General features: G+C 57.2%; 4 protein-coding genes across 20 annotated transcripts; all 4 read right to left on the bottom strand.

The window, feature by feature from the left end:
• Nucleotides 1–63: 63 nt before the first annotated feature.
• Nucleotides 64–3,575, bottom strand: CCDC24 (coiled-coil domain containing 24). 10 transcript variants are annotated; one of them, XM_027059400.2, is made up of 9 exons: nucleotides 3,429–3,564; nucleotides 3,092–3,264; nucleotides 2,698–2,873; nucleotides 2,444–2,560; nucleotides 1,852–1,929; nucleotides 1,263–1,317; nucleotides 736–805; nucleotides 548–626; nucleotides 64–465 (listed from the first exon to the last, which is right to left on the bottom strand). In XM_027059400.2, exons 2-9 carry the CDS (start codon nucleotides 3,215–3,217, stop codon nucleotides 231–233), a joined length of 936 nt encoding a protein of 311 aa, XP_026915201.1. In that variant the 5' UTR covers nucleotides 3,218–3,264; nucleotides 3,429–3,564; the 3' UTR covers nucleotides 64–230. The 10 variants fall into 10 exon arrangements, with proteins under 10 accessions (XP_026915201.1, XP_053068885.1, XP_053068889.1 ...); XM_053212910.1 differs by having other exon boundaries at nucleotides 3,395–3,532; XM_053212914.1 differs by having other exon boundaries at nucleotides 64–461; nucleotides 3,092–3,552.
• A 435-nt stretch (nucleotides 3,576–4,010) lies between these two features.
• Nucleotides 4,011–13,702, bottom strand: B4GALT2 (beta-1,4-galactosyltransferase 2). Of its 5 annotated transcripts, none has more exons than XM_015066829.3 (8): nucleotides 13,317–13,697; nucleotides 12,869–13,025; nucleotides 11,436–11,791; nucleotides 10,991–11,226; nucleotides 7,976–8,166; nucleotides 7,682–7,804; nucleotides 7,466–7,570; nucleotides 4,011–4,881 (listed from the first exon to the last, which is right to left on the bottom strand). In XM_015066829.3, exons 2-8 carry the CDS (start codon nucleotides 12,901–12,903, stop codon nucleotides 4,731–4,733), a joined length of 1,197 nt encoding a protein of 398 aa, XP_014922315.2. In that variant the 5' UTR covers nucleotides 12,904–13,025; nucleotides 13,317–13,697; the 3' UTR covers nucleotides 4,011–4,730. The 5 variants fall into 5 exon arrangements, with proteins under 5 accessions (XP_014922315.2, XP_026915205.1, XP_053068924.1 ...); XM_027059404.2 differs by lacking the exon at nucleotides 12,869–13,025 and adding an exon at nucleotides 11,905–11,943 and having other exon boundaries at nucleotides 13,317–13,696; XM_053212949.1 differs by lacking the exon at nucleotides 7,466–7,570 and having other exon boundaries at nucleotides 13,317–13,702.
• An 890-nt stretch (nucleotides 13,703–14,592) lies between these two features.
• On the bottom strand, nucleotides 14,593–17,961 carry ATP6V0B (ATPase H+ transporting V0 subunit b). Of its 2 annotated transcripts, XM_015066830.3 has the most exons (8): nucleotides 17,778–17,961; nucleotides 16,979–17,027; nucleotides 16,663–16,746; nucleotides 16,458–16,535; nucleotides 16,181–16,250; nucleotides 16,008–16,059; nucleotides 15,601–15,791; nucleotides 14,593–14,893 (listed from the first exon to the last, which is right to left on the bottom strand). In XM_015066830.3, exons 1-8 carry the CDS (start codon nucleotides 17,842–17,844, stop codon nucleotides 14,867–14,869), a joined length of 618 nt encoding a protein of 205 aa, XP_014922316.2. In that variant the 5' UTR covers nucleotides 17,845–17,961; the 3' UTR covers nucleotides 14,593–14,866. The 2 variants fall into 2 exon arrangements, with proteins under 2 accessions (XP_014922316.2, XP_026915206.1); XM_027059405.2 differs by lacking the exon at nucleotides 16,979–17,027 and having other exon boundaries at nucleotides 17,778–17,893.
• A 2,642-nt stretch (nucleotides 17,962–20,603) lies between these two features.
• Nucleotides 20,604–23,308, bottom strand: DPH2 (diphthamide biosynthesis 2). 3 transcript variants are annotated; one of them, XM_015066823.3, is made up of 7 exons: nucleotides 22,943–23,241; nucleotides 22,617–22,729; nucleotides 22,138–22,361; nucleotides 21,801–21,959; nucleotides 21,276–21,404; nucleotides 21,019–21,195; nucleotides 20,604–20,937 (listed from the first exon to the last, which is right to left on the bottom strand). In XM_015066823.3, exons 1-7 carry the CDS (start codon nucleotides 23,087–23,089, stop codon nucleotides 20,813–20,815), a joined length of 1,074 nt encoding a protein of 357 aa, XP_014922309.1. In that variant the 5' UTR covers nucleotides 23,090–23,241; the 3' UTR covers nucleotides 20,604–20,812. The 3 variants fall into 3 exon arrangements, with proteins under 3 accessions (XP_014922309.1, XP_014922308.1, XP_026915210.1); XM_015066822.3 differs by having other exon boundaries at nucleotides 21,276–21,959; nucleotides 22,943–23,308; XM_027059409.1 differs by lacking the exons at nucleotides 22,138–22,361; nucleotides 22,943–23,241 and having other exon boundaries at nucleotides 21,276–21,959; nucleotides 22,617–22,695.
• Nucleotides 23,309–23,624: the final 316 nt, after the last annotated feature.

Genomic DNA, 23,624 nt, shown 5'->3' with positions numbered 1-23,624 from the left:
CCAAGAGTTTGTGGAGGGCTGGGAGAAGAAGGGCCAAAGGCTATGATCGTCAGAAGCAGACACTAGGGACTTGGTGAGGGGGTGGGGCAAGGGCCAGATAGACAGACAGCCTTGGCGTCCTGGCCAGGGCCCATCCAACCAAGACGAGATCTGAAGCGGGCTGGGCCACGGCAGCTGAGAGGTGGCAGCAGAGGATGGGGTGAGCCGAAGCCTACTTTGTGACCGGTCGTTCAGGTTGGGGCCTGGGGTGCTGTACTGGACATTGGAGTAGAAGCTGGCCTTTTCCCAGGGCTGTGCTGAAGCTTCCGTCCCCAGCGGCAGGTGGTAGTCAGGCCTCGAGGTCGGGGGCAGCGCTCCAGAGGAGGGGCAGGCAGGCAGCACCGGAGAGGCTCAGCCCAAACTCCAGAAGCCCCACGGAGGCAAGGCAAGGGTCTGAGACCCTTGGAGGACCCCGCGGGCTGCTGCCTGAACAGGAAAGAGTAGCTGTGAGTGAGCAGTGGCCTGACCCTAGGCCTACCCTGTCAGCCATCCACCTGCTCCGGTTTACCTGTGGCTGGAAGAGACACAGGAAGGCCTCAGAGGCACCTGCAGCTCTTGTTGCATGGCCACCTTCTGTTCCCGTAGCTCTGGAGGACAGGTGTACCTGAGTCACAGCACCCAGCAGTTCCAGGGTGTGTACAAGTGTGGGGCAGGGGCAGCAGGCTGGGTGCTCTGGGGTCCACTTGGGATCCTTACCTGCCAGGGTGGGCTCTAGGGTGGCCTCAGAGGGCTGGGATGCCCCTGTATACTCCTCTTCCAGGCGGCGCTGCAGGGAGAGCTGGCTCAGTGCCCCGGCCACAGGCAGGGGAGGGGCAGGGCAGGATACAGAGGCCATGATCCCATGGCGGGACCCCAAAACCAGCCCAGGCAGTCCCTGGGGACAGCACACTCCCACCCTCCACCCAAAAAGCCCAGCTTGGTAAAGTGCTGGCTGGCTTGGACTCAGACTTAGGGAAGGGAAGGAGCCAAGGACCAGGGGCAAATTTCACAAGTTAATCTAAAAGTGCTGACCTTGGACTTAGGGGCTCAACCAGAATCTTCTGGATTCACACACACACAGGGAACGTGCACGTGTGAGAAAAGGACACAAGACTCGCACACCTTTACATGCACATACGCACAGGGACATGCCCGTTTGTGGGTCTCACGCACCAGGTGAGAGGCAGGTGAGTCTACACTCAGCAGAAGGGCTCTGGGCAGCGAAGCCCAGGGCCGCAGCTCACCTGTAGGATGGGGATCATCCTCTCCAACGTGTGACACTCCTCCTCCAGGAGGCTCCTGGGACACATGGGAGTAAGGCAGCCAGGACCAGTGCCACAGGACTGTCTCAGCTGAGCCGTCCCCATAGCGCTAACCTCCAGCTTTCACCTCACCAGGCCCTCCTTGCTCTCTGTGGCCGGGTGCTGGCCCAGCCTTCCAGCCCTTGCGGGCCTCTCCCTGGGCAGGATGTGTCCGTCGCTTGCCTCCCTCACAGTGCCCACCATCCTCTCTATTGCATGGGCCTCATCCTGCCTCCATTCTGCCCTGCATCACAGCCATTCCCCTTCTCAAAACCCTTCCGTGGTTCCCCACCTCAGGATAAAAATCTTCGGGGCTCAGCGCCTGCTGGCATCCATCATTAACCACTTCCTGGAAATAACTGCACAGGCCCTGCAGCAACCTGCCCTTTCCACCTCTCAGCTTTCCCCTCCTGGTCTCCCCACCAGGTGTGCGGCCTCCTCCTCTCTCACAGTCCAGTCCCAGTACTTTAAGACTGGTCCCAGCCCCATCCTCCCTGTCTCCACCCTCACCACGCACACTCAGGGGCCTCACCGCAGGTGTCTGGCAACCTGGTCGATGCTGGACACGTTCAGCTGGTCCTTGATGACGCTGAGGTCCCTCTGACTGCTGCTGGCAGATGAGGCCAACATCACAACCCCCCCCCCCATGTTGCCTCATCCCAGGCCTTCAGGACACGAATGCCACTTCTCCCAGACAATCCTGTGTCTTTTCTCACAAAGGCAACATAACATAGTGCAAAAGGGGAGGAGTTCTGGAGCCTGGGTTTGCAAATGGGCTCTGCCACCCTTCAGTGTGTGTGACCTTGTGCAAGTCAAGTATCCCTCCTGAGTTTTAGTTTCCTCATCTGTAAAAGGGGGCCACTGCTCCCCACAGAGTTGTGTAAGAACTAGAAATAAGTGGCTGCTTCCATTCACTTACGAATGTGCTCCTTTCTCACTTATTTCATTTGGTCCCCAGCGCTCTCTAACCCAGCCCTCACTGATCCATACATGTGGTTGTAGGAGGTCCAGCTCCAGGCCAGGAACTTCTCCGTGGAGCCAGGTGGAACCCACCAGCTGGCTGGGGCCCTCTGCTAAGCAGGGAGCGATCCCTCCTCTCCTACCTAGATTCACCTCCACTTTACCTGGATTCACCAGCTCTCATCTGGAATATCTCCTGTTCTGGCAAATTACATCCAGGCTCCTCCAGGGCAAAGCGCAGGACCCTGGGGCTATACTGGATCCAAGCCTGGGTCTGGTCTCTGCAGAAGATCACAGAAAGAAACTCCGAGGCTCCTTCCAGGGAACCACAGGAAGGCAATCCTGGCCCCTTATCAGGCACAGGGCTAGCCCCTCTTAGTTTTGCTGTGGGGCTTAGCCCCAGGTCTGAGGTTCCCACCTGCCCTCGCAGATGGCCTTCTGGCGGAGACCAAGGAGTAGCTGTCTCAGTTCCTGGCGCACGAGGTCTCTTAGGAGGGGCGGTGGTGCCAGAAGGGAGGAGGGGTCAGAGGTGGGTCGGGAGCCAGAGGCTTGGGAGGATCGAGCCTCACGGAGCAGTGACTGTAGCATCACCACCTGCAAGGAGAGCTGGGACACCTTGCGACTGGGGAGAGAAGTGACGGGCGTGAAGGGGGCTGGGGGACTGAGGGGCAGAGAGGAGTCAAGAGGGCTGGGCGGACAGTGAGATGCAGCAAGATCTCGAGTTATCGGGCAGGGCCAGGGATCCGGAGGAGGTGGGGAAATCACCCGAATCGTGGGACAGGCCTGGAGTGACCCATCAGCCCACTCCCCACCTCTGCCCGCAGTTCCAGGCTCAGGTCCACCGTCGTCTCCCCCAGAATCCTCTTCACTTCGGGCCGCTCCGGGAGCGGAACGTGCTCCTCTACCAGCACCCACAGCGACGGGGAGTCCCAAGACATGGCCCGCCCGCGCCGCCACTCCGCGACAAGCGGCCCCAGGCTCCGACCTGCGGGAGAGCAGGTCGGAGCGCAGCATCACTACAAGGCTGGTAGTCCAAGGCTGGGCCCTGCCCCTCGCTGGCCTCGTGGGCCACGCCCTCAAGCTTGTCGCGTTCGCCGGCCTCTCCCAAGCCCCACCCTTGTTCTGCCGCTAGTCAGTGACTGGAATTACTGGGTTGGGAGCACTGGCCTCTGGCGCTGTCCCTTCTGCCCCTCTTCTGCCTGACTCTCGGGGGCCGCGATTCCCGGTCACGGCCCCCAGGAGCCGGGCAGTGGAGACCAGGGCCCTAGCCCCGCCTCTTCCGCGCGGCCGTCACCCGGGAGACCGCGCCGCTACCCAGGCCCCGCCCCTAGCCATCCCAGGTGGGGAGGGCGGTGCCAGCTCGCGGGGAGTCGGACCCACGGCGGAGGCAGGTGGTTTGGAAGTCCGACCATCCACAGAGTTCTGACGCCAAGCGCTGTGGGCTCATCTCTGGGCAGCATTCGGCTTCGGGGCAGGTGGGAAGAACCCAGAAATGGGATTCCCCCTGGGATTATTACTTCGTTGCCTTCCCTAGCCCGGAGGCAGCGGCAGGGTAAACCTTTCCTCTTAGGGTTGGCGGAAGTCTCGCGAGCGACTGCGCTTGGAGGGGCCTGGGGAACCAGGACAGCCCGGGCCAGACAGAAGAATTGGGCCAGGTGCCCTCCCACAACACACAAAGGGACCTAGATCCCCAACCCCAAGCAGACAAAGGGGCTGCTCCATTCACGTTTTTTACTAAAGCACCCACACAAGTTTCTGTGCAACGTACAAACAACGAGCCGGCCCTGGGGCTACTGCCTTCTCTCCGAGACAGGGAGGCAAGAACCTGACTGACTGATCTAAGCCCCGCCTGCCCCGCATGCAAAGCCCAACCCCAAGATCCCGGGGCAGCGACACAGCACCCCCTCTGGTCCCCTCCTGGGGCTGCTCCTCAGCAGGGGGCGCACCAGAGTTTGCCCCTACAATGTTGAATGAAAAAGGTTTCCCCTCCCCTGGGAGTACGGGGGGATCCTCAGGTCTGAGAATTCCCCCTGGAAGCGACACTGCCCCCTAGTCATACCTCCCACTCTTCCAGGCCCTAGAGGGACTCAAGGGGGGAGAAACTGAGGCACAGAGAGGTGGAGTGACCTAGCCCAGGCCACTCGGTGAGGCAGTGCAGGGGCTGGCCCGACCCTGACGGTGAGGGAGGGCTGGGCTGGGGAGGAAGGGGCAGGAAGAAGGGTTGACCCCAGAGAGGGCCACACTTGAGGGGCTTGCCCAGGTTGGAAGTCCCCCAGAGTAGGTTCTGAAACTTCCAGGTGCAGCTGCAGGGGGGGCCTATTGAAGACCCTCCGGAAACAGAGCCCACAGTCTCAGTCCTGGGAGATCCCCCACAGAGCAACCACCAGCCAGGCTATATAGGTCAGTCCTCTGGCAGGCAATCCTTGGCACTGGGAGCCTTTGTCATTAGTATCAGCCCCGAGGGGGCCATGATGGGGGCCGCCCAATGTCCACTGTGATATTGGTGAAGAGCGGTTGCCGAGACACCTCCAAGACCTGGTACCGCACTGACCCGATGCCATCCCGCTTCATGGTCAGCTTCGTGTTTTGAATCTTGGTAAACCTAGATAAGATGGAAGTGGGTCCAGATCAGGGTTACCCAGTAAACCCAGTAAACCCAGTATGAGATTTCTGGGCTAAGGCTCAAACCACCCTGGCTTCTTCCAGGGATGACTCCGTTCTCTCACCACCCCCTCTGCCCGTCATCTGCTTGGAGCCCTTTTGCTCTGGCATCTGCCTTCAGAACAGAGATCTTAAACCCTTGAATCCAGAACTGTGACACCCTCACAAATCTCTCTCATCTCAGACTTTTCTTCCAAGCCTTAGACCCAGACATGGGTAACCCACAGGCACCTCAAATGTGATGTGTCTTGTGTCGGGTCATCATCTTCACTCCCCAAGCCCCTCTTCTCTGTGCTATCTTCCCTGTCCCTCACCACTTACTTACTGAGCAGTCCCCAAGTGCCAGGCTCTGCTCTAAGTACCAGAGACACAGCCATGAACAGGACAGTAAGGTTCTTCCTCTCGTGGCAAGTCTATTCCACTAGGGAAGACAGGTAACAGACAAGGAACACATCCGGGTGCTAAGGGAAACAGGAGAGGGAGACCAAGATGGCTGCCTTGGAAGGGGTGAACATGTGACACCACACTGACAGCAGGGGAAGAGCATTCGGGCAGAGGTAAGCATATCCTGACCCTAAACTGGGAATGAGAATTTGCACAGCAAGGGGTTAGAGCTTAATGGGCCAAGGGCTTAGGAATAGCATGGAGGCTAGAGCATGTAGAGGCGGGGCTATGTAAGTCAGAGGAAGCAGTTTTTTAATTCTGTGAGTGAGAAGACAGGGATTTTTAGCCCATTGGTGGGGTGGGGTGGGGGGGGGCAGAGGATGTGAACTGCAGAAGGGCAAGGGGAAACAGGGAAGCTGGTGAGAGGCCACTGCAGTAGTCCAGACAAAATGACAAAGGCGGTGGAGGGAGAGGTGGATGGGCTCAGATGTGTTTTGGGAATGGCACGGACACAACTTGCTGATGGTTTAGACATGTAGGGTGAGTGAAAGAAGAATCCAGGAGAACGGGATCTGAGGCAAAAGCAACTAGGTGGATGGAACCACCATCCAGAGTTCCTTAAGCCAGAAATGCTGTGCTGTCTTGCCACGTCCTCACCCAAGGCAGATATCACAAACTGATGATGACACCTAGGCCTGAAACAGGACCTAGGCTCCTGGCATGTGCTTCTAGAGCTCTGCTCCCACCCTCATCCCAACTGTTTGGACCTTTCCGGTCCTTCCGAGCTCGGCCTGGATCCCTCTCTGGAACCATCCCAACACCGAGCACTCTCCCTTGGATGCCCTGCAGCCCCTCTTCTCCCTCTCCCGCTCACCACGTCTGTTATCTGAACTGCTCTTTCATTAGCTCCCTGTGCCCTGTGCTTCATGCTCCTGCCAAATGTCAACCTTCCACTGGTGCTGCAACCGACCTCCCCACTCTTATATCCTGGGTTCAGAACAGAACAAGCCTACTGCTCCATCTGGGGGCACAGCAGGCGCACACCTATCACACCCCTGGGCCTGGCGGATTCCTCCAAGCCTGGTCGGCTCCCTTCCTGGCCCACCAGCAGCTCTGCCAGCCCTTCACCTTCTTCAAACTCAAAGGGTGATCCTTTCAAACGCAAATCTCATCCTGCCCATCCCCTGCTTAAAGCCCTTCTGTGACTCCCCAGTGCCCCTGGGACAAAAGTGAAACTCTCATCTTGGGATATGCGACCCCAAACACCCAGCACTGACCCCTCTACTGTCACTCCCAGCCTTCAGAGATTGTAATACCAGACTTTCAGATTCTCGGCATGTTCACATTTCAGACTCCTGCAAATGCTATTCCTTTCCAAACTAACCACCTCCACTAGCCTGGTGAAGATAGCACTGTGCCCAAGGCAGGTGTGTGACAAGTACCTATTGAATAAATAACCTTTCCAAGTTCCGAGTTTACCATCACCTCCTCCAGGAGGACTCCCACCATCACTCCCTCTTTCTGCCAGGACAGTACATGCCCTGAACCTTGTGCTACAACTGCCTGTCTCCTTCCCTGGAATGAACTTCACATGGGATGTCCAGCTGGGACTGGCTCTGGGCCCCCCTCCCACCAAGGTTAAAGCAGTGCCAGGAAGTGCCGGTCTACACTGCATGCGCCCTCAGGTGCTCCTCCCAGCCAGCACCAGACACCAAATATTGCCGCATCCTCGGGGATGGAGCAGCCCACTCCCGTCTCAGAGAGGCCAGCACTATCTTTCCGCGCCCTGCCCCACACCGCTCAGGCCACCTTTATTGGGTCCCCAGGCCCAGGAGCTGTGCCCGGCGCCTGCTATCTCTTGTCCCATCTGCTCTGGCACTAGGGAGGTCTGTGAGGACACCGACGGGAATGTAATCTACTCAGTGATGATTTGAGCCCTGCCTTTACATGCCTGTCACCTCTCGGAATTAGGAGGACAGAAGTCTGGAGTGAGGCTGAGCTGGGGGCTAGGGAACAGAAATCAGGGATGTGGGAGTCATCTCTAGGAATCGAGGGCCAGGGGCCTTGGGGAAACATCTGGGGATCAGTGGCGCTGGGGAGTCACTTCTAGGGAGTAAGGGATTAAGGGCACTTGGGGTCACCTCTGCGGGTTGGGCTCGTTATGCTTGTCCCGGTCGTGCTTGATCATGCGGTAGCGGCCTATGCGGATGTCTGGGCGCGAGATCTTCATCCCAGTCAGGGAGATCCTGGGGATGGGGACAGACGGGCTGGAGCAGGCACCAGGAAGGGCAAGGAGCCTCGCCCAGTCTGCGCTGCACCTTCTGCACCCGGTCTACTCCCGCCCCGCCCCTACTCACCGGTTGAAGATGTCGTCATCCTCGCCACCCCAGCCCCAGTACTCGTTGGGGAAGCCATTGATTCTCAGAAACTGGGCTTTACTCAGGCCCGACACACCTCCAAAGTACCCAGCATAAGGCAGCCTGTGGCATGGAAGGGCAGGTGTCAGTGAGAGGCCTGAGGGGATTCCAGAGGGAGGGCCAGAGATGGGGTGGGGGAGAGTGTGCCACAAGGGCCAGAAGCAAGGGGGTGCTGGGTGTGGTGCAGACAGTAGGGGTGGGGAGTCTGGGTCCAGTTGAGAAAGGAGCCCTCACCGGAAACCAAACTTGTCCATGGCAATGGCAAAGTGGCGGGGCTGGTCACCACAGCGGTACAGGTTTCGGTCATCCATGGGGACCAGGTCCACGTCACTGAAGATGAAGCAGTCATAGGTGGCATCCTCCTTCAGCGCCTCTAGGAAGCCCACGTTGAGCAGCTTGGCCCGATTGAAGGTGTCCTCACCATGCTGGGGTTGGCGCAGGGGAAAGGTCAGTTCTGGGCCTGTGACTGGCAGGCACCTGCCACTCTACCACTGTCCAGAAGTCCCCAGGGGCCTACTACTACCCCCCCGCCCCACCCCCCTGCCCTCCGAGTGGATCCCCTAAGTCCAGCTTGTTGTCCTGGACCTGACTTCTAAGGCTTTCCATGACCTGGCTCCAGTCTCCTCTCTGGCTGTTGCCTTCAGACCCCATGGCCCAGCTGTACTATGTTCCTCAGCAGCCCCAGAATATGCCAGGCTTTACTGCCTCAAGGCCTCGGTGTTAGCTCTGGAATGCTCTCCTTCTCTGCTTATCAGGCTTATGTCTGGCAAGGCCTCTCTGATCAAACCTCCCCTCCTCAGCATAATTATTCATTCTTTCCTATGAGCCTCACTTATGCCAGTGTCTGGGTAAACTGTGATTCAGAGCTCTCATTTCACTCCTTTCACCCCTACATTCCAGCATGCCCTACAGCCCTGTCCTTGATGCCAGGCATCATCTTTGTGCTGGTGGGAACCTTAGAGAAGAGCAGCCCTGTATCCCTGCTGAGCACAGTCACAAAATGAGATGAACAATGAATGCCCCAAATGACCAGTGTCTAAGGTAAAGAAACAATGGGGACTGAGCCACTAAGTCTCAGCCAGCTGCCCCCTCTGGCTCATCTGGATCCACATCCAACTCCCTGGGCAGCCTCTGGGACTGGGACAGGACCTGGCTAGATTCACTGGTCTCCCCAGCAAAATGACAAGCACAGGGTATACAGGCAGCCATGGCCCAGTGAGCCTGGGGGTCCCCTGAGAAATAGGGCTGCAGGGCCAGGCCTCCTTGAGGCTGGGTTCCTGGCCATGCAGGCCCAAGCTCCAAATTCTGGCCAGAGAGAGGAGGATCCCATGGAAGGAGGTGACCCCGAGCCCCTGTCCCAACTCATAAATTACAGACTGGAGCCAGACTGGAGAGGGTGGGCCCTGCTGGAAGAAGAAGAGGAATCCTGGCCCCTCCTTCCCACCAGCCAACCTGGGCCTGACGGGGCGGGAGCTGCTCCCCTAAACCACCTAGCCCCGCTTGCTCTCTTTCCTCCTGGCCCTTCACTTCTCTCCTACCAGCCCTCGCAGCAACTCTGTGTTTTCTCCTGGCTCATCGGCTCTCCTTTCTGACCTCTCTCACCAGCCAGGAGCCCTAGGTTTCTCCCACGCAGCTCATAAGCACGCTCAGTTTTACCCCATCTGAAAAATAAACCTCTCTCTAGCCACCGCCCTACCTTTGCCTTCCCTTCTCAGCAGAGTAGTTTTTTAAAGAGTTGTCTCCAATTGGCTATTTCCATTTTGTCAAATCTGATTCCTTCTTCAACCCACTGCAATCTGCTTCCGCCCCCACCATGCCCCTGAAATGGCTCTCGCTGGGCCCACCTTGTTGCTAAATCCACTGGACGCTTCTTAGTCCACATCCTCACTCCCCCGGCAATACTCACGTAGCCACCATGCTTCCTTCTGGACACTTATTCCTGGGCCTCTGGGACACCACACTCTCCAGGGGCTCCTTGAACATTTCTGGCCAACCTTCACAGCCTCTGTGGCACTGTCCCTTTCTCCACCCGTCCCTTACATACTGGTTTTCTCCTCTCGGGTCCCATGCTCCCTGGGCAGGTTGGATGTTGTTGGGTTTTAAGGACCATGTGCATGCTGGTGGCTCCCAGATCCCTCTCTGCACCTCAGGCCTCACTCCTGGTCCAACTGCCTCCTGAACATTCCTCTCATACTTCACCCAGACACTCAAACTCATCACATGCAAAAAAGAATTCAGAGTCATGTTCTCCCCCAGACTGGCCCAGCTCCTGTGCTCCCCTCTCACTCACAGGTGCAGCCAACCACCTGGCAAACAGCCAAGAAGAAACCCTCGAGATGCCCTGGCAGAGCAATCTTCCCAATAAGAAACGTACACACCACTCCCTGTTTAGAACCTTCCAGTGGTGCCCCATTACCTGGGGCTTAATTGCTTCACATGCCTCCAGAGACCCTTCTGGATTTGGCCTCCACCAGTAACTCCAGCATCATCTTTGCTACCCACCCTACACGTTGGACTCCACACCTCAGCCAACAGTTCCCGAACACACGAGACCCATTTTCTCACTGGGGCCTGGGGCCTCCAGTCTGTCTGTTGGCTGATGCCTGTTCATCCCTCAGGGCTGGACAGGGCCTCTATGTGCTCCCACAGCGCCCTGCTCGAACTGATCTCACACCATCTTCCTGGAGTCTACAGAGATCCAAGTCCAAGTATGGGAGTCCCAAGTATGGGAAGGACCTGATCGCATCCTCCCCAGACCCCAGCAGCCAGCCCCAGCGAGGCCCATGGGAAGGCTTAGACACTAAGCGGAGTTCCCAGGCCTCTGCTATGGCCTTGGCCCTGATGCAGACTCCATTTCTCTTTCAGGGTCTAACTCTCCCCCTCCTGGGGCTCCTCCACATCTCCTCACAGCCAGCAGACCCTACATTTCCACCTCCATGGGGCGGGGCCTATCAACCGTAGACAATGGGGCTCATCCCCACTGAGGCCATGCACACACCTGTCAGTGTGCGTGCCAACATTCGCATGCGCACACTCCTCTTCACACACACGCAAACCTTCCTGTGTGTGCATGGGCGTACACGTAGCCCCAGGCGTACATCCACGGCTCCACACGACCATAGGCAGACAAGAGCCCACGGATGCCCCCAACCCCACGGATGCCCCACAAGGCACGTGGGTCCCCACACCTACAGGTGCTTATGGGTTCCCTGGTGGCTGGTGCGCGGCCTGGGGCCACAGGAAGCACACCTGGTTGATGACGTAGACGCCATAGCGCAGCCGCTGTCGCCTCAGGATGGGGTGCAGATAGTGGAGCCAGTAGCGTAGGTGGTGCTCCCGGTGTCGAAAGGGGATGATGACTGCCACTGTCTGGGCGGGCGTGCAGTCAGGTGGTGTATAGCGGCCGCCCAGAAGCACGCCTGGGTTCTCCCTCTGCACCCGCTCCAGTGGCATGGGTGAGGTGAACTCAATCAGCAGTCGGCCCACTGCAGGCAGGACGGTAGCGGGAATCAGGCCTCGTCAGAATCCAGGGACACCAGCCCTCTCCCGCAGCCCAGGGGTGGGCAAGGGAACCCCAGGAACAGCCCTCTCGCGACAGACTCGGAGCCCCAACGCTCCCATGGGTCATTCCCCAAACCAAAATGGTCAGGTCTTCTGCCCACCCCAATAGGCAGGTCCCACCCTGCAGGCTCACCAAGACCAGGCGGCGAGTCAGGACAGGGAGGCAGGATGGGAGCCGTGGGGCCCGGCCGGGCACTGGGAGCCTCAGGGAGCCCCGAGCTGGGGGCTGTGGCGTTGGGCCGAGAGAAGTTGGTGCTGCTGCTGGCAGCTGGGTGGAGGGCACGGGCAGGGCCCCGAGCACTGAAGCGGCTGAAGAAGGCCAGGTGCTGGGCGTAGACGTCAAAGTAGAGGATGACGGCCACGAGAAAGTGCAGCAGGCAGAGAAGGAGCACAGCCTTGCACACGCGCTCCAGCGTCCCCCCCAGCAGTCTGCTCATCCCGCAGGCGGCCGCCGGCCCGCCCGATGGGCCCGGGCATCCGGCTGCCGGCCTGCACAGGGGGAAGAGAGAAACAGACCCAGAAGGTCAGGGCCCTGTGGGCAAGGCTACCCACCCCTCTCCCGCCCGCTGCTCACACTCACGGATCCACATCCTCACACTTACCTGCTCGTACCCTGTGATACTCACGGGCTCACATTCTACCTGCAAACAGATACACAGACACGGTCCCTGGCAACTCACTACTCACACATCCTCACACACCTGAATACTAACCCACATAGGTGTACATTCGTTGTCCTTGCGGACACGCATACACACAAGCACAGCCTCATGCACTCTCACGCTCAGGTGCACACCCTTACTTGACACACACCCCCATGTGTTCTCAGAAACATGGACACATGACTTCTAGTCACACTGGTTCATACCTCAACACGGAAACACGTTTATCTGCAGACCCGTATGTGTACCTGCGCCCCCAGAGGACAACACCCCACAGGGTAGCATCCTCGTGGACTCGTGGTCTGGGGAAGGGAGACCATTTATTGAGTACCCACCATGCAAGGGGGCTTGGTACTCACGACGTCAGTTAGTCTTCCCAGAAGCATGGTGGGCAGTGGTTGGGTTGGATAGGTACCAGTGGCAAGTAGGCCAGGCCAACTAGGACCAGGCTGGCAAGTGGCCCTCAGCATCCAGGAGGCCCAAATACGAATGAGATGTTTATGGGCTCCCTTCCGTCCGGAGCACGAGGTCAAAATACAGGGTGGGGCATGAGACACCCCTACTCTAAGACCTCAAGGATTGGGATGAACTTTCTGGCGCCTGCGCAGCACTGCTCGTGCTGATTCCCAGAAGGAACATATGGGCCCTGGAGGTGGGTCCAGCACCAGCAGGCAGGAAAGGGTCTGCCTGGGCCACAGCTCCAGCTGCGGTTCCAACAGAGCACCAACACTTCTGGCAATGCTTCAGGAAGCAGGCTGAGTCTCACAGATACCCAGCAGCACACAACCACAGATACCTGGAGTCCCAGCTAAAGTCACCTGCACTCAGGACACACAGAGAACTACATATAGAGTCACAGACACACCCCAGCGACAGTAACAGTAACGCAGAGTCACACACTCACAAACAAAGCCGCTGCTCCTCGATGTACACAGCCATGCACGCAGGCTCCCCGGCAGCTCAGACGCCCGGCCCCACGTGCAAACATTCCCACCCCTCCCTCCCGGGCAGGGGTTCTGGGTCAGGCTGGCGGCCAGGCTGCGAGGTGCGCTTGGGCGGGGCTGGAAGACAGAGCGGCCTGAACACGTGGCTCCCGGGACGGGGGAGGCAGCGACGACCGGGTGGGTGTGGAGCCGGGGCGGGGGGTGGGGGGGGCGTGGATGTGGGGCGGGGGCCGAGGCAAGGAGGAAACGTGAGTGGAGCGCCTCCCCGAGCCACGAGGCCGGGGCGAGCGAGGACAATAAGGGAGGCTGGCAGGGGGCGGGCAGAAGAGTCCGGGGGGAGCCGAGGGGGAGGGGTGGGGGTGGGGTGGGGAAACGCCAGGCCGGGGTCTGACCGCCGGCGCCTCTCACCGGCTCCTGGGCGGGGATCGCGGGGCCGCGCTCGGGGCGCTCCTGGCGGGGCCGGGTCTGGAATGTCGGGGCCCTGGGCTGGGGGCCGCGCGCGCACCCCTCTCACCCGGCGCTCGGGGCTCAGCAGGGGGTGCCGCTCCTGCTCGGGCTGGGTTCCCGGCTCCCGCGGCTGCGGACGGCTCCGTCCCCCATGGCCCGGCCCCGCCGCCTCCCGCCGCCCGGTCAGCGGCCCCTGCGGCCCCCGGGCCGCCTCCCGCCGCCGCCGCGGGCCATGGAGCCGAGCCGCCCCGGGGGGCAGGGCGGGGCCGGGCGGCCGGGCAGACCCACGGACCCGAGGACCGATGGACCACAGCGCCGCCGCCTCCCTCCCGCGCTACGGCGCCTCGGAGGGGCAGGCCCGGCCGGCGCTCCCGCGCGCGCGCCCCCGCGGCCCCCGCCTCCAGCGCGCCCGCACCCGCCGCGCGCCTCCGCCACCCGCCTCTCCCGCCGGCGGCCAAGCGCGGCGGAGCGAGGGGCCGGGGGTGGCGAGGCACCGGAGAGGGGCGGACATCGGTAAGGTCACTCCAGAGGTTGGATTCGGGGCCTGGATGGGGCGGTGTGGGTGGGTCAAACCCATTTCGGGTGGGTGTGGGCTGGAGCTCCAACTCCGCCGAAGAAGGGGGCCTGGAAGTTAGGCGACACAAACAGGGAGGTTAGGGATTTGTCAATTCATCGATAGGAACAGGATTAAAGGTCGCCAGCTGGGCAGGACCCTTAAAGGCGAGGACAGACGTGTGTGGCAGGGGCTTCTAGGGTAACAGGAGGTTGGTTAAGAGACTGCACGGAAGTGGGAGGAACTGGACAGGGCCCTGGGAACAAGGATTCAAATTTATTACTGGCAGGGGATGGCACTGGGATAGGCAGAGGCAAATGAATGGGCTCCAAGCTCCAGAGGGGTAGAGGGTGATGGATGCCGGAGGGTAGAGCCAGGTAAGCAGATGGCTCATCTGGGCTTAGACAAAACCTTGAAGACATGGGACTAAGGACAGACCCTTCCCCTGCACAATCACCTGGGTCCATATCCCCAGACTCCCTTGTTCCTTTCAATAAGGATGTTCAGGGCTAGAGTCCTTAGCCCAGCACCATACCTCCCCACCCAGGAACTAGTTCTGTCCAGAGTACAGACTGTGCATGAGCCAGAAAAGTGCCAAGAGGCTGACATTAGGTTGAGGCCTACAGGCCCGTTTACCCTCCCTCCCTGAAAGAAAGTAGCAAAGGAAGGCAACAGAGGCGGCACTGACCCAGACAAATACCACGTTTATTTCACAAACACCAGGAAAATGGGTTAGGGGTGGAGGTGGGACACAGGTGCACAGCTGCACACGGTCATCAGTGACCCACTTCCCACACTGAGGCTCCAGCCAGGCAGTGCTTCCGAATTGACAAACAAGTGATTGCAGGGAGGGCTCTTGAACACAAGCCCCCTGAAAGGCCAAGGATGACAGCTCCAGCTGTCCCAGGAAAACCACAAATAAATAAGAGTGGGACACAGCCCCACCCATACAGATCATCTAGTCACCCATCTTCACTCTCGAGGTCTGCAAAAGAAGAACAGGAGAAGTCAAACAGAGGCAGAGCAATAGATAAAACAGTGACAAATGACATATCAGGCCTAGCAAACCCATGGCAGGATGGACAGACCACAACAGATGGATGACTAGACCAGGATGGGCATGCTGTGACAAACACAGATGAACAAGGACAGTCAGACAACCACAGAGTTAGGCGTGGGACAGAGAGATGGAGAGAAGTGGCATATGGACAGGACCAGTCACCAAGAGTCAACCCAGCTAAGCACTCAGTCACATTCAGACCATCAGGCTGATCCTTAGCCACGCTTACACATTGTCAAAGACAAGATGCACAGAATTCAGACATGCTGTCCTACTGACATCATACATACACACAAGCCCTGAGAAACATAGTCAAACACACCAAGACAGACTGACACACAGCCAAGATCCCAACCCAGTCTAGACTACAAATAAACAGACAAAAAAATAACAGAACAGAAAGACTCAATGAAAGACAAAGACACAAAGCAGCAGGGAAATAAACATTACAGTTATCAATGATACCAGATTAGAAAGCTTCAAACAGAGAAACCAAAAAATGGGAATGAAATGGGGGGAGCTATTCAGGGGTTCTATGGTTATAGAGGGAAAGGGAGCACCGTGGCTCCTCTGGAAGGAGAATGAGTCTGGATTGGGGACAAGGACACAGGTTCCCCCAGGGGATTCATCACCTGAAGGATTGCAACAATGACCCCAAAGAGGCCAATGGCACTGCCAAAGATCTCCACGATGAGAATCTTTACAAAGAGGCTGGGGTTCTGTGCATCAGCCAGGGCAGCTCCACTGCCCACGATGCCCACGCAGACTCCACAGAAGAGATTAGACAGGCCCACTGTGAGGCCTGCCCCAAACATGGAGTAGCCTGGGGGGATGGAAAGAGAGTATTGAGGCCAAGCCAGGCACAAGGGGAGAGGAAGACAAGGGCCCAAGATGGACTAATGGGGCCAGTCACCACCCCCAACTCGGCAAAGCAGGCCAAACAAAGTGAGAGACTATCGAAATAAGTCTAAGCTGGGCCATGGAAGGGGGGGAAACAGACATGAAGCCCCAGCTTGTTTTCCTTCACACATCCACCTACCTGCATGGTAGTTTCGATGTCCAATGGCCTGGGGGTCAGTGGCACTGAAAGGCTGTGGGAGACAGAAAAGTAATCCGAAACCACTCCTTATGCCACTCCCCCTCCCTCAATATCACTAAGCATTGTACCCAACACACTGGAATAGATGCCCACCCTACCCTGGTTCTCCATACCTCAGCCATGTTGCTAATCACAATTGCCATGATGATGCCATAGATGGCCACAGCCTCACAGAAGATGATGCTGGTAGTGGTAGTGGTGGGCATGGGGATGGAGAGGAGAAAGATAAGAAAGAAACCAACCTTTGTCCCCAGAGAGTCCCCAGCCACCATTTCCCCCACTGATATCCCACCCCATTGGGGGCTGGTCAGGAGCAGCATGTCAGGTCAAACAAATATGCAGCTCACAATGCAGCTGGTTCTGACAACCATCCAAAGGCCCTACACTTACCTGACCAGGTTCTTGGTCTTGATCCTGGGGGCCTTCACCCCTCCCCCAATGATAGAAGAGCCAGTAATATAGATGCCCCTGGTAGAAGGATAAGAAACTGATGAGCAGAGCCCAAGCTTGTCACTGACCCCAGAATGACTAAGGACCCAATGACCACCTGCTATGACTCAGCCCCTCCCCCCAGTCCCACCACCCCAACACTCACCATGCTGCCCCAACCACAGACAGGGAGATAGCCAGACCAATGCCCAAGTTTGACCACATGAAGGGGGAAGTCTCAGTCAGGAACCTGGTGTGGAAACAGGGAGGAAAGCAATTTCAGCCCCAGTGAAGAAGTGGGCACGAAATCCAGCCCCCAACCCCCCAAACCCCCCGGTCCTAGATGTTGGGACAAAACATTTCATATCTCCCAAAGGTCCATATCGCAGGTAGCTGGGGATGGGGTGGAGTAGAGGCCTTAGGTCAGAGAGGAAAGGCTGCAGAAAAGCTCCTAGGGGAATCCTCTCCCTGCCCTCCCTTACCATGCCACATCAAAGCGGAAACCCAAGTCAAAAATGGTGTAGCAGATTCCTGCAGCAGTGAGAGAAAAAAAAAGGGGGGGGGGGTTAGAGACGGCTCTCCAAAGAGAAGCTTCTCAACTTAGACAAGAAATTGCTGCCCGGCTGATGTGCCATCTCCTCGAAGGTCTGCCTACACCTAGGTCAAGGGAGAGTCCTCAAGCTGGCTTTCGTGTCAAAGCGCGGCTATCTATTCAAATCCCTCTGCTCAGGCCTCCATTTTCTGCCACTCCCTCAGTACCATATGCCCCCGCCCGGTGACTCCTCCTCCCAGACCAAGTCCCTCCACCGGCAGCTACTGGCAGACCTGGACACTCTGGAGAAAAGAAGGGAGCAGAAGCTCTGGCCGAGAACACCAGATTCCACCAGCCCAGTCTAAGCCGCTGTTTACCCAACAAGCTGTGGGTGGGGGAGGGCAAAACGACCGGGAAAAGAGGAACTGGAACAGTCGGCTCGTGACCCAAGCAGGCCCATCAGGAGCAAGCGAGGGGCGGCAGCAGTAAGACGGTGGGAGGAGGTGGTAGTGACCGAGAGGGACCGGGGCTGCTCTCGCGGCCCCTACCTCCCACCGCCCGCGCCCCTCCTTCAAGGAGCTGGTGATCTGGCTCTCCTCTGTCAGGGTCAGAAGCCCCAACAGGCATGAGGCAAGTCCTCGAGCCTCAGGCACAGGGCCAGCATTCCCGAGACTCCACTTCTCCCTCTGGGCTCTAACCCCACCAGGTCGGACTGGATGTCGGCCCCGCCCGCCAGGGCCCGGCCTCACCCACGACGAGCATGCAGGCCCAAAAGGCCACGAAGACCCCGGAGTAAAGCAGCGCTAGCCCCGTCATGGCGGCAACGACGGCGGGGCTCGGGTCCGTGGGGCCACAGCTAAACCCGCGTCCCTGCGTCCACCGTCCGCCCCGCAGTCTGTCCGCCCGCCCCGCAGCGTCACCTGACTTATCCACGTGACGCGTCCGCACCACGTGACCCCGCGCCGCGTCGCCTCCAGTCTAGAACTTGGCGACGCCGGAACTGCAAGCGCTGAGGATTGTGGTTGTTGTAGTCTTGCGCTTCGGAAGAGGCTCTAGCGTCATTAGTACCTCGACCTCTAGGTGGTCCCTGTCGCGTCTCTCCAAATCTGCGCCTCCTCAGCCCTGACATTCAGTCCCAGATCGGCCCACCAGCACTCCAATACACCGGAGCCTGCTCTTGAGCCTCTCTAGCTTATCCTCCAAGCCATTGCTTGGATCCCCTGGGCCCCCTCCATTGTCGTCCTACCCAGTTCCGTGAGAGTGTCATGCTTTCTCACCTTGCTCATGCTTTCTTCTGCCTGGAGCACTCTTCTTCGTGCTCATCCCGTTGCCCAGCTAACACCTACTGGTCCCCGGAAAGCCCTGTCAGGAAGCCTTCCCTAACCCAGAGGCAGGGTGATAACCTGCTCTGGGTTTCCCGGTTGCCCTGGTGATCCTTCAGATCATGTCACTCAGTTCATGTCATGAAGCTTCAGATCATGTCACTCTTTGGTTTAAAATGCCATTTCACTTGGAATAAAAGCCACAGTCCTTATAATGGCCCACTAGGCCTCTCCCAGTGCGGCTTCCCATGCCCCTTACCTGACTTCATCTAATATTCTTCCACTAACTGCACTGGCCTCCTTGCTTTTCCTTGGACATACCAGCCATACCCCCAGTACATCACCCTTGCACTTGTTCTCTCTGTTCTACTTATCCACGTGGCCCACTCCATAACTTCCTTTTGGTCTTTGTCACATTCTTCAAAAGGCCTTCCCTAACTATCTTGTTGAATATTGCAACCCACTCTTCCTTACACTCCTTCCCAGCTTTATAGTTCCCCATAGTACTTATCACCATCTGGCATGCCAATTACTTTATTTTGTTCATCTCTTCCCTCCCCTCCCCCCCCCCCGCCCTATGAGAATGTAAGCAGTATGAAAGGGTTTTTGAGCTTACTGCTGTATTCCCAGTGCCTAGCACACTCCATAATTATTTGTAGAATACACGATTGGTGCTCACCTTGTCTATTGCCATGGTCCTTTTACAGATCTGCCTCTACCAGTAGACCAGGCACTCCCTGAGAGCAAGGACCTCATCTCCCTGTTCACCTGCTTCTTTAACTAACTTTGGACAATGCCAGCATGCTACGCTTCTCTGCAAATGTGGGGAATGAAGAAGTGCCCACAGGGGCTTCCCTCCTTATAGACGGTACTGTTTCACTGTGTGGCAATTGCTTACTTAACTGCCTCTCTTCCCAATTCCACTATGAGGACAGGAATCCAGTCAAATACAATTCAGACCTTCAGGACCTGTAGTGTTTGACGAATAAAAATAAACAGGAGAAAAAGTATCTAGTTTATTCAGGTTTCTGTGATTTCCCGGAGAAACAAATTAGTCATTGTAGACCAGCACTGTCCAAAAGAACTTCCTGCAATAATGGAAATGTCCTGTAGCTGCACTGTCCTCTCATGTGAATAAATAAGCACTGAAATGTACTTGTTTTTATATAATATTCTATTTTTTAATGTTTATTCATTTTTGACAGAGACACAGCACAAATAGGGGAGAGGCAGAGAGAGATGGAGACACAAAATGTGCAGCCTCCAGGCTCTGAGCTGTCAGCACAGAGCCTGACATGGGGCTCAAACCCACAAGCCGTGAGATCACGACCTAAGCCAAAGTCAGACACCTAGCCGACTGAGCCACCCAGGTGCCCCTATATAATGTTTTATAATATGCTTGTTATAAATAAATAAAAACTGCATTTTTATTTATTTTACTTACTTTTATTTTTATTTTTTTAATTTTTTTTTTTAAGGTTTATTTATTTTTGAGAGAGAGAGAGGGAGTCAGAGCATGAGTCAGGGAGGGGCAGACACGGACACACAGAATCTGAAATAGGCTCCAGGCTCTGAGCTGTCAGCACAGAGCCCCATGTGGGGCTCGAACCCATGAACTGTGAGATCATGACTTGAGCTGAAGCAGGATGCTTAACTGACTAAGCCACCCCGGTGCCCCTATTTATTTTACTTAGCTTTAAAGTTTATTTTTAGTAATCTCTACATTCAACACAAGGCTCGAACTCACAACCCTGAGAGATCAAGAGTCTCATGCTCTTCTGACTGAGCCAGCCAGGCACCCTAAGAAACTGAGTTTTTAATTTTAACTAGTTTAAGTTCATGTTTAAATAGCCATACGTGTCTAGCGGTTGCTTTATTGGACAACACAGGTCTAGACCAGTGGTTCTCAGCGAGGGACAGTTTTGCCCCACAGGAGACATTTGTCAATGTCTGGAGGCATTTTTGGTTATCACAATTGAATAAGGGTATGTTAGGGGCATCCAGTGGGCAGAAGCCAGAGATAGTGCTAAACATCCTATAACATAAGGATAGCCCCTCACAGCAACGAATTATCTGACCCAAATTTGTCAATAGTACCAAAGTTGAGAAATCCTGGTCTAGACCACCTGGATCCTTTGACAAGGGTAGAACCTCAATTGCACACCAGAAACTGGGACTGGCCAGAGGTCCTGGACTGTTCCCAGGAGGACAGATGGACCCATAAGACTTCAGGAAACCCCAAGTCAGTCCCCATCAGTTCAAAAGACATTTATTAAACCGCTATATGCTAAGCCTCGTGCCAGTGCCACAACAGGACAGAGCTGGGTCCCCTTCTTCAGTGAGGGGCTGTCTGTCCTTCCCTGCATCAAGGATCCAGGCAGAGGAGTGGGGTTGATGCAGGGAGTATTAAAGGTCTTTGCAGCAATTCTTCAGCCCATCTGTGTCTCTGGCCCCACATGGTATCAGCTGCCTCCTTCATCCTCATAGGCGATGGCAATCCCTCGTCTTCCACTCACAGCTCCTGTCGCCGGTGTCTGACCCAGACGGGGTTGCAGCCCCTGCCAGCTCCGGGAACTAAGGAATGAAGCTGCAGAGAGAGGGGACTGAGGCCAAGTGGGCTGAATTTGGGGAAAGAGTTCAGCTGGGAGCAGAGACTTGGCACACTTACCTGCAGGGCTGCTCTCAGCCAGCTCCAGCTGGGGCCGCAAGGTCAGGGCCAAGCATCCAGGATCATTTGATGGCTTCCAGGCAGGCGGGGGTCGGAGTTCCCCAGTAATGAGTGACACATCTGGGGTGTCCCACAGTTCTGAGTCAGGTGGTGGGAGGGGCACGTGGAAGGGAGAGCCTGGAGGGAGAAAGAGGATCCATACCGGCCCAATTCCATGCCCCAAGTGGTTCCAGCTCAGGCAGTACCCCACCACTCACCAGGCAATAAATCCGCGTAATGTGTGAGGTAGGGAGCCAAGCCTGAAGGTGGCCAGGCAGGGTTGCAGGCAGCCTCCAGCTCACATGGTGCCAATACAGGCCGGAAGAAGCCACCAGAAGGCTGTGGAGCTAGAGCACCAAGAGGGCAGGCCAATAGCACAAAGACATCCATTTCAGGAAAGTTGGCAAGCTTGGGAGGTGTGGGCCGCCCCAGGGCCAACACATAGCTACGCTTGCCTGCAGCCTGAGCCAGGTTCCGCAAGTGTGACAATGCTTCACGGTGTCGGGCTACACCCAAAGTACCTGCCAACAGCCCCACCACCCGGGCATCTCTGGCCCTCTCTACCAGGTAGTGTCTACGTGCCCTTAGCCGTCCAGCCCGGACACCTTCATCCTGAGTCTGCCCTGTGTCCGGGCAGCAGGTGAAGAACGGCTGCCCTGGTGCCCAGCCCAAGAGCAACCGGCTCAGGTCTGGGTCAAGGTCAAGGTCAGTGCTGGCTTCAGAGCCCCCCACATAAAAGGCACCATATTCTTCCAGACACCTCCCGGGAGCCAGGGGAAAGCGACGCCCAAAACGCTCCAGGGGCTCAGGTTCTGGACTGCAGGAACCCACTGGCAAGGGAAGAGCTGGGCTGGAGACAAGCAGGTCCAGGTACCGTGGGCGCAGGAGAGTGGCCAAGGCCTCTGGAAGAAAGGGGTGGTGTCAGGAACCCCTTCATCCCCAAAAGGCTGAATGTGACCCAAAAGCAAAGAATGGGATCAAGCCCATATCGAGAGCTCTACAGGAATGTACTGAAATGGGGCTATCAAGGCACTAAGCAGTTGGTCCACCCTTCCTGCATGCACAGGCAAAAACGCTCACCCAGGGCATGGGCACAGGCTGGCTCACTTAGCAGCACCACAGGCCCTTTGGGGTCTGGGTTCTGGGCCTCAAAGGCCTTGGCGCAGAGCTCCAAGTGCACAGAACGTTGACCAAGGACGAAGGCCACAGGCAGTGGGCGAGCTGGAGGGCTTAAGCAGGCAGGGCCAAAATGTACAAGGGCCTGAGCTCCAGCTTGCTCAGCACCCAGTACATCCACACAGCAGCTGCAGGAAAGATACCATTAGTGAGAAGAGTTCTCATCAGGAAAAGCTGTCTTTCATGGGAAATGTGGTCATTGAAGAAAATAATGTTATGAAAAGAAGACACTGTCATTGAGGGGAGGAAGTATCAGGAGAGGAGGAATCATCATCAAGGGAAAACACAGCCGCTGGGGGCAGACACTGTCCTAGGGGGAAAACACCATGAGCCCTGCATCAGTAGACCTACACCACCCTCAATCTTCAAGCTCAAATTCACACCTGCCGTAAGCTGTGTCGCCCAGAATGAACATCTTCGACCCTGTGGTTTCCTCCAGCCGTGCAGCCACGGGCCCAGCATCTCCCAATAGCTGGTCAGGGAACTGCAAGGCCACCTGTAAGCATAAGCCATGGAGTCATGAACAACCTCTCCTCCACCGAGGGCCTCTTAAGGAAAACCTTCCAAGAGTCCCTACCTGACCTTCAAAGCCCCTCCTCCCAGAGGAGCAACTCCTCCGGCACCTCCATCCTCACAAAATTACACCAAGATCCCGATCTTCTGGGCGACCCATCCAGAGGTGAGCCACCCCTCCCCAATCTGCCCTCACCCGCTGACACTCTAGGTCGCGGACAAATCCAGCGACTCGCTCCAGCTCGTACACGCGGTCCAGGTCCGCGAGAGGAGTGAGCACTCCGGCAGCGCCCGCCTCTCGCTGCAGCGCTGCCTCCGCGGGGCTGCTGAAGGTAGACTCCATGAGGTACGGCTTGGGTGGCAGAAAGCAGCAGGGACCTCCCTCGGTCAGCCTCAGGCCCCGCGTCCTCAAAAGCAGCCCCCAAAGAGTCAGAGTCACCTAGTGGGGGCGGTGGGGCTGGGAAGTCAGTGCGCAGCCCTTGAACCATCCCTCCACCCCTGCAAATTCACGTTTCTCCGTTACACCACTACACACAGACCAACGAAGGAATTACTTCCGGGTTTTTGAGGCGGGGCTGGTGGTAGTTTTACCAATCAAACTAGCACGGCTCCCGCCCTCCAATCCTCGCTAGGCCGCCCACAGAGAACCAATAATCTGTCTCCGAGCCCCCCCCGGCAATCGGTACTACCTCAGAAGGCGCGGGGCCTTGTGGGTATTGTAGTTTCCCTGGCCCGCCTCTCCAGGCATTCGCTTTCCGTTCCCAAACCGCCAGCAGAGCTCAGAAAAACCGACCCCTAAGGGCGCCTGGTTGGCTCAGTTGGTGCAGCATGCGACCCCTGATCTCAGGGTCGTGAGTTTGAGCCCCACGTTGGGTGTA

The sequence above is a fragment of the Acinonyx jubatus genome, chromosome C1, assembly GCF_027475565.1.
Source record: "Acinonyx jubatus isolate Ajub_Pintada_27869175 chromosome C1, VMU_Ajub_asm_v1.0, whole genome shotgun sequence".
NCBI classification, from domain to species: Eukaryota; Metazoa; Chordata; class Mammalia; order Carnivora; family Felidae; genus Acinonyx; species Acinonyx jubatus.
The sequence above is the reverse complement of the archived record's forward strand: the minus strand, read 5'-3'. Positions and strand labels throughout refer to the sequence as shown.

Bases quoted from the DNA above. Each gene is read 5' to 3' on its own strand.
- CCDC24 (XM_027059396.2), bottom strand. From the start codon at position 3,293: ATGCTGCGCTCCGACCTGCTCTCCCGCAGGTCGGAGCCTGGGGCCGCT. The intron at 806-1,262 runs GTGAGCTGCGGC...CTCTCCCTGCAG, and splicing joins GGATGATCCCCATCCTACAG to CGCCGCCTGGAAGAGGAGTA. The intron at 627-735 runs GTAAGGATCCCA...CCTGTCCTCCAG, and splicing joins CCTAGAGCCCACCCTGGCAG to AGCTACGGGAACAGAAGGTG.
- B4GALT2 (XM_015066829.3), bottom strand. From the start codon at position 12,903: ATGGCTGTGTACATCGAGGAGCAGCGGCTTTGTTT. The intron at 11,227-11,435 runs GTGAGCCTGCAG...TCCTGCCTGCAG, and splicing joins TGACTCGCCGCCTGGTCTTG to TGGGCCGACTGCTGATTGAG. The intron at 7,805-7,975 runs GTGAGGGCTCCT...TCCATGCCACAG, and splicing joins ATGGACAAGTTTGGTTTCCG to GCTGCCTTATGCTGGGTACT.
- ATP6V0B (XM_015066830.3), bottom strand. From the start codon at position 17,844: ATGACGGGGCTAGCGCTGCTTTACTCCGGGGTCTTCGTGGCCTTTTGG. The intron at 16,747-16,978 runs GTAAGGGAGGGC...TTTCCACACCAG, and splicing joins TTCCGCTTTGATGTGGCATG to GTTCCTGACTGAGACTTCCC. The intron at 15,792-16,007 runs GTAGGTGGATGT...CCATCCCCCCAG, and splicing joins ACATCGAAACTACCATGCAG to GCTACTCCATGTTTGGGGCA.
- DPH2 (XM_015066822.3), bottom strand. From the start codon at position 23,089: ATGGAGTCTACCTTCAGCAGCCCCGCGGAGGCAGCGCTGCAGCGAGAG. The intron at 22,362-22,616 runs GTGTGAATTTGA...TCTTTCCTGCAG, and splicing joins GGCGACACAGCTTACGGCAG to CTGCTGTGTGGATGTACTGG. The intron at 21,196-21,275 runs GTGAGTGGTGGG...TTCTCCCTCCAG, and splicing joins TTACGCGGATTTATTGCCTG to GCTCTCCCTTCCACGTGCCC.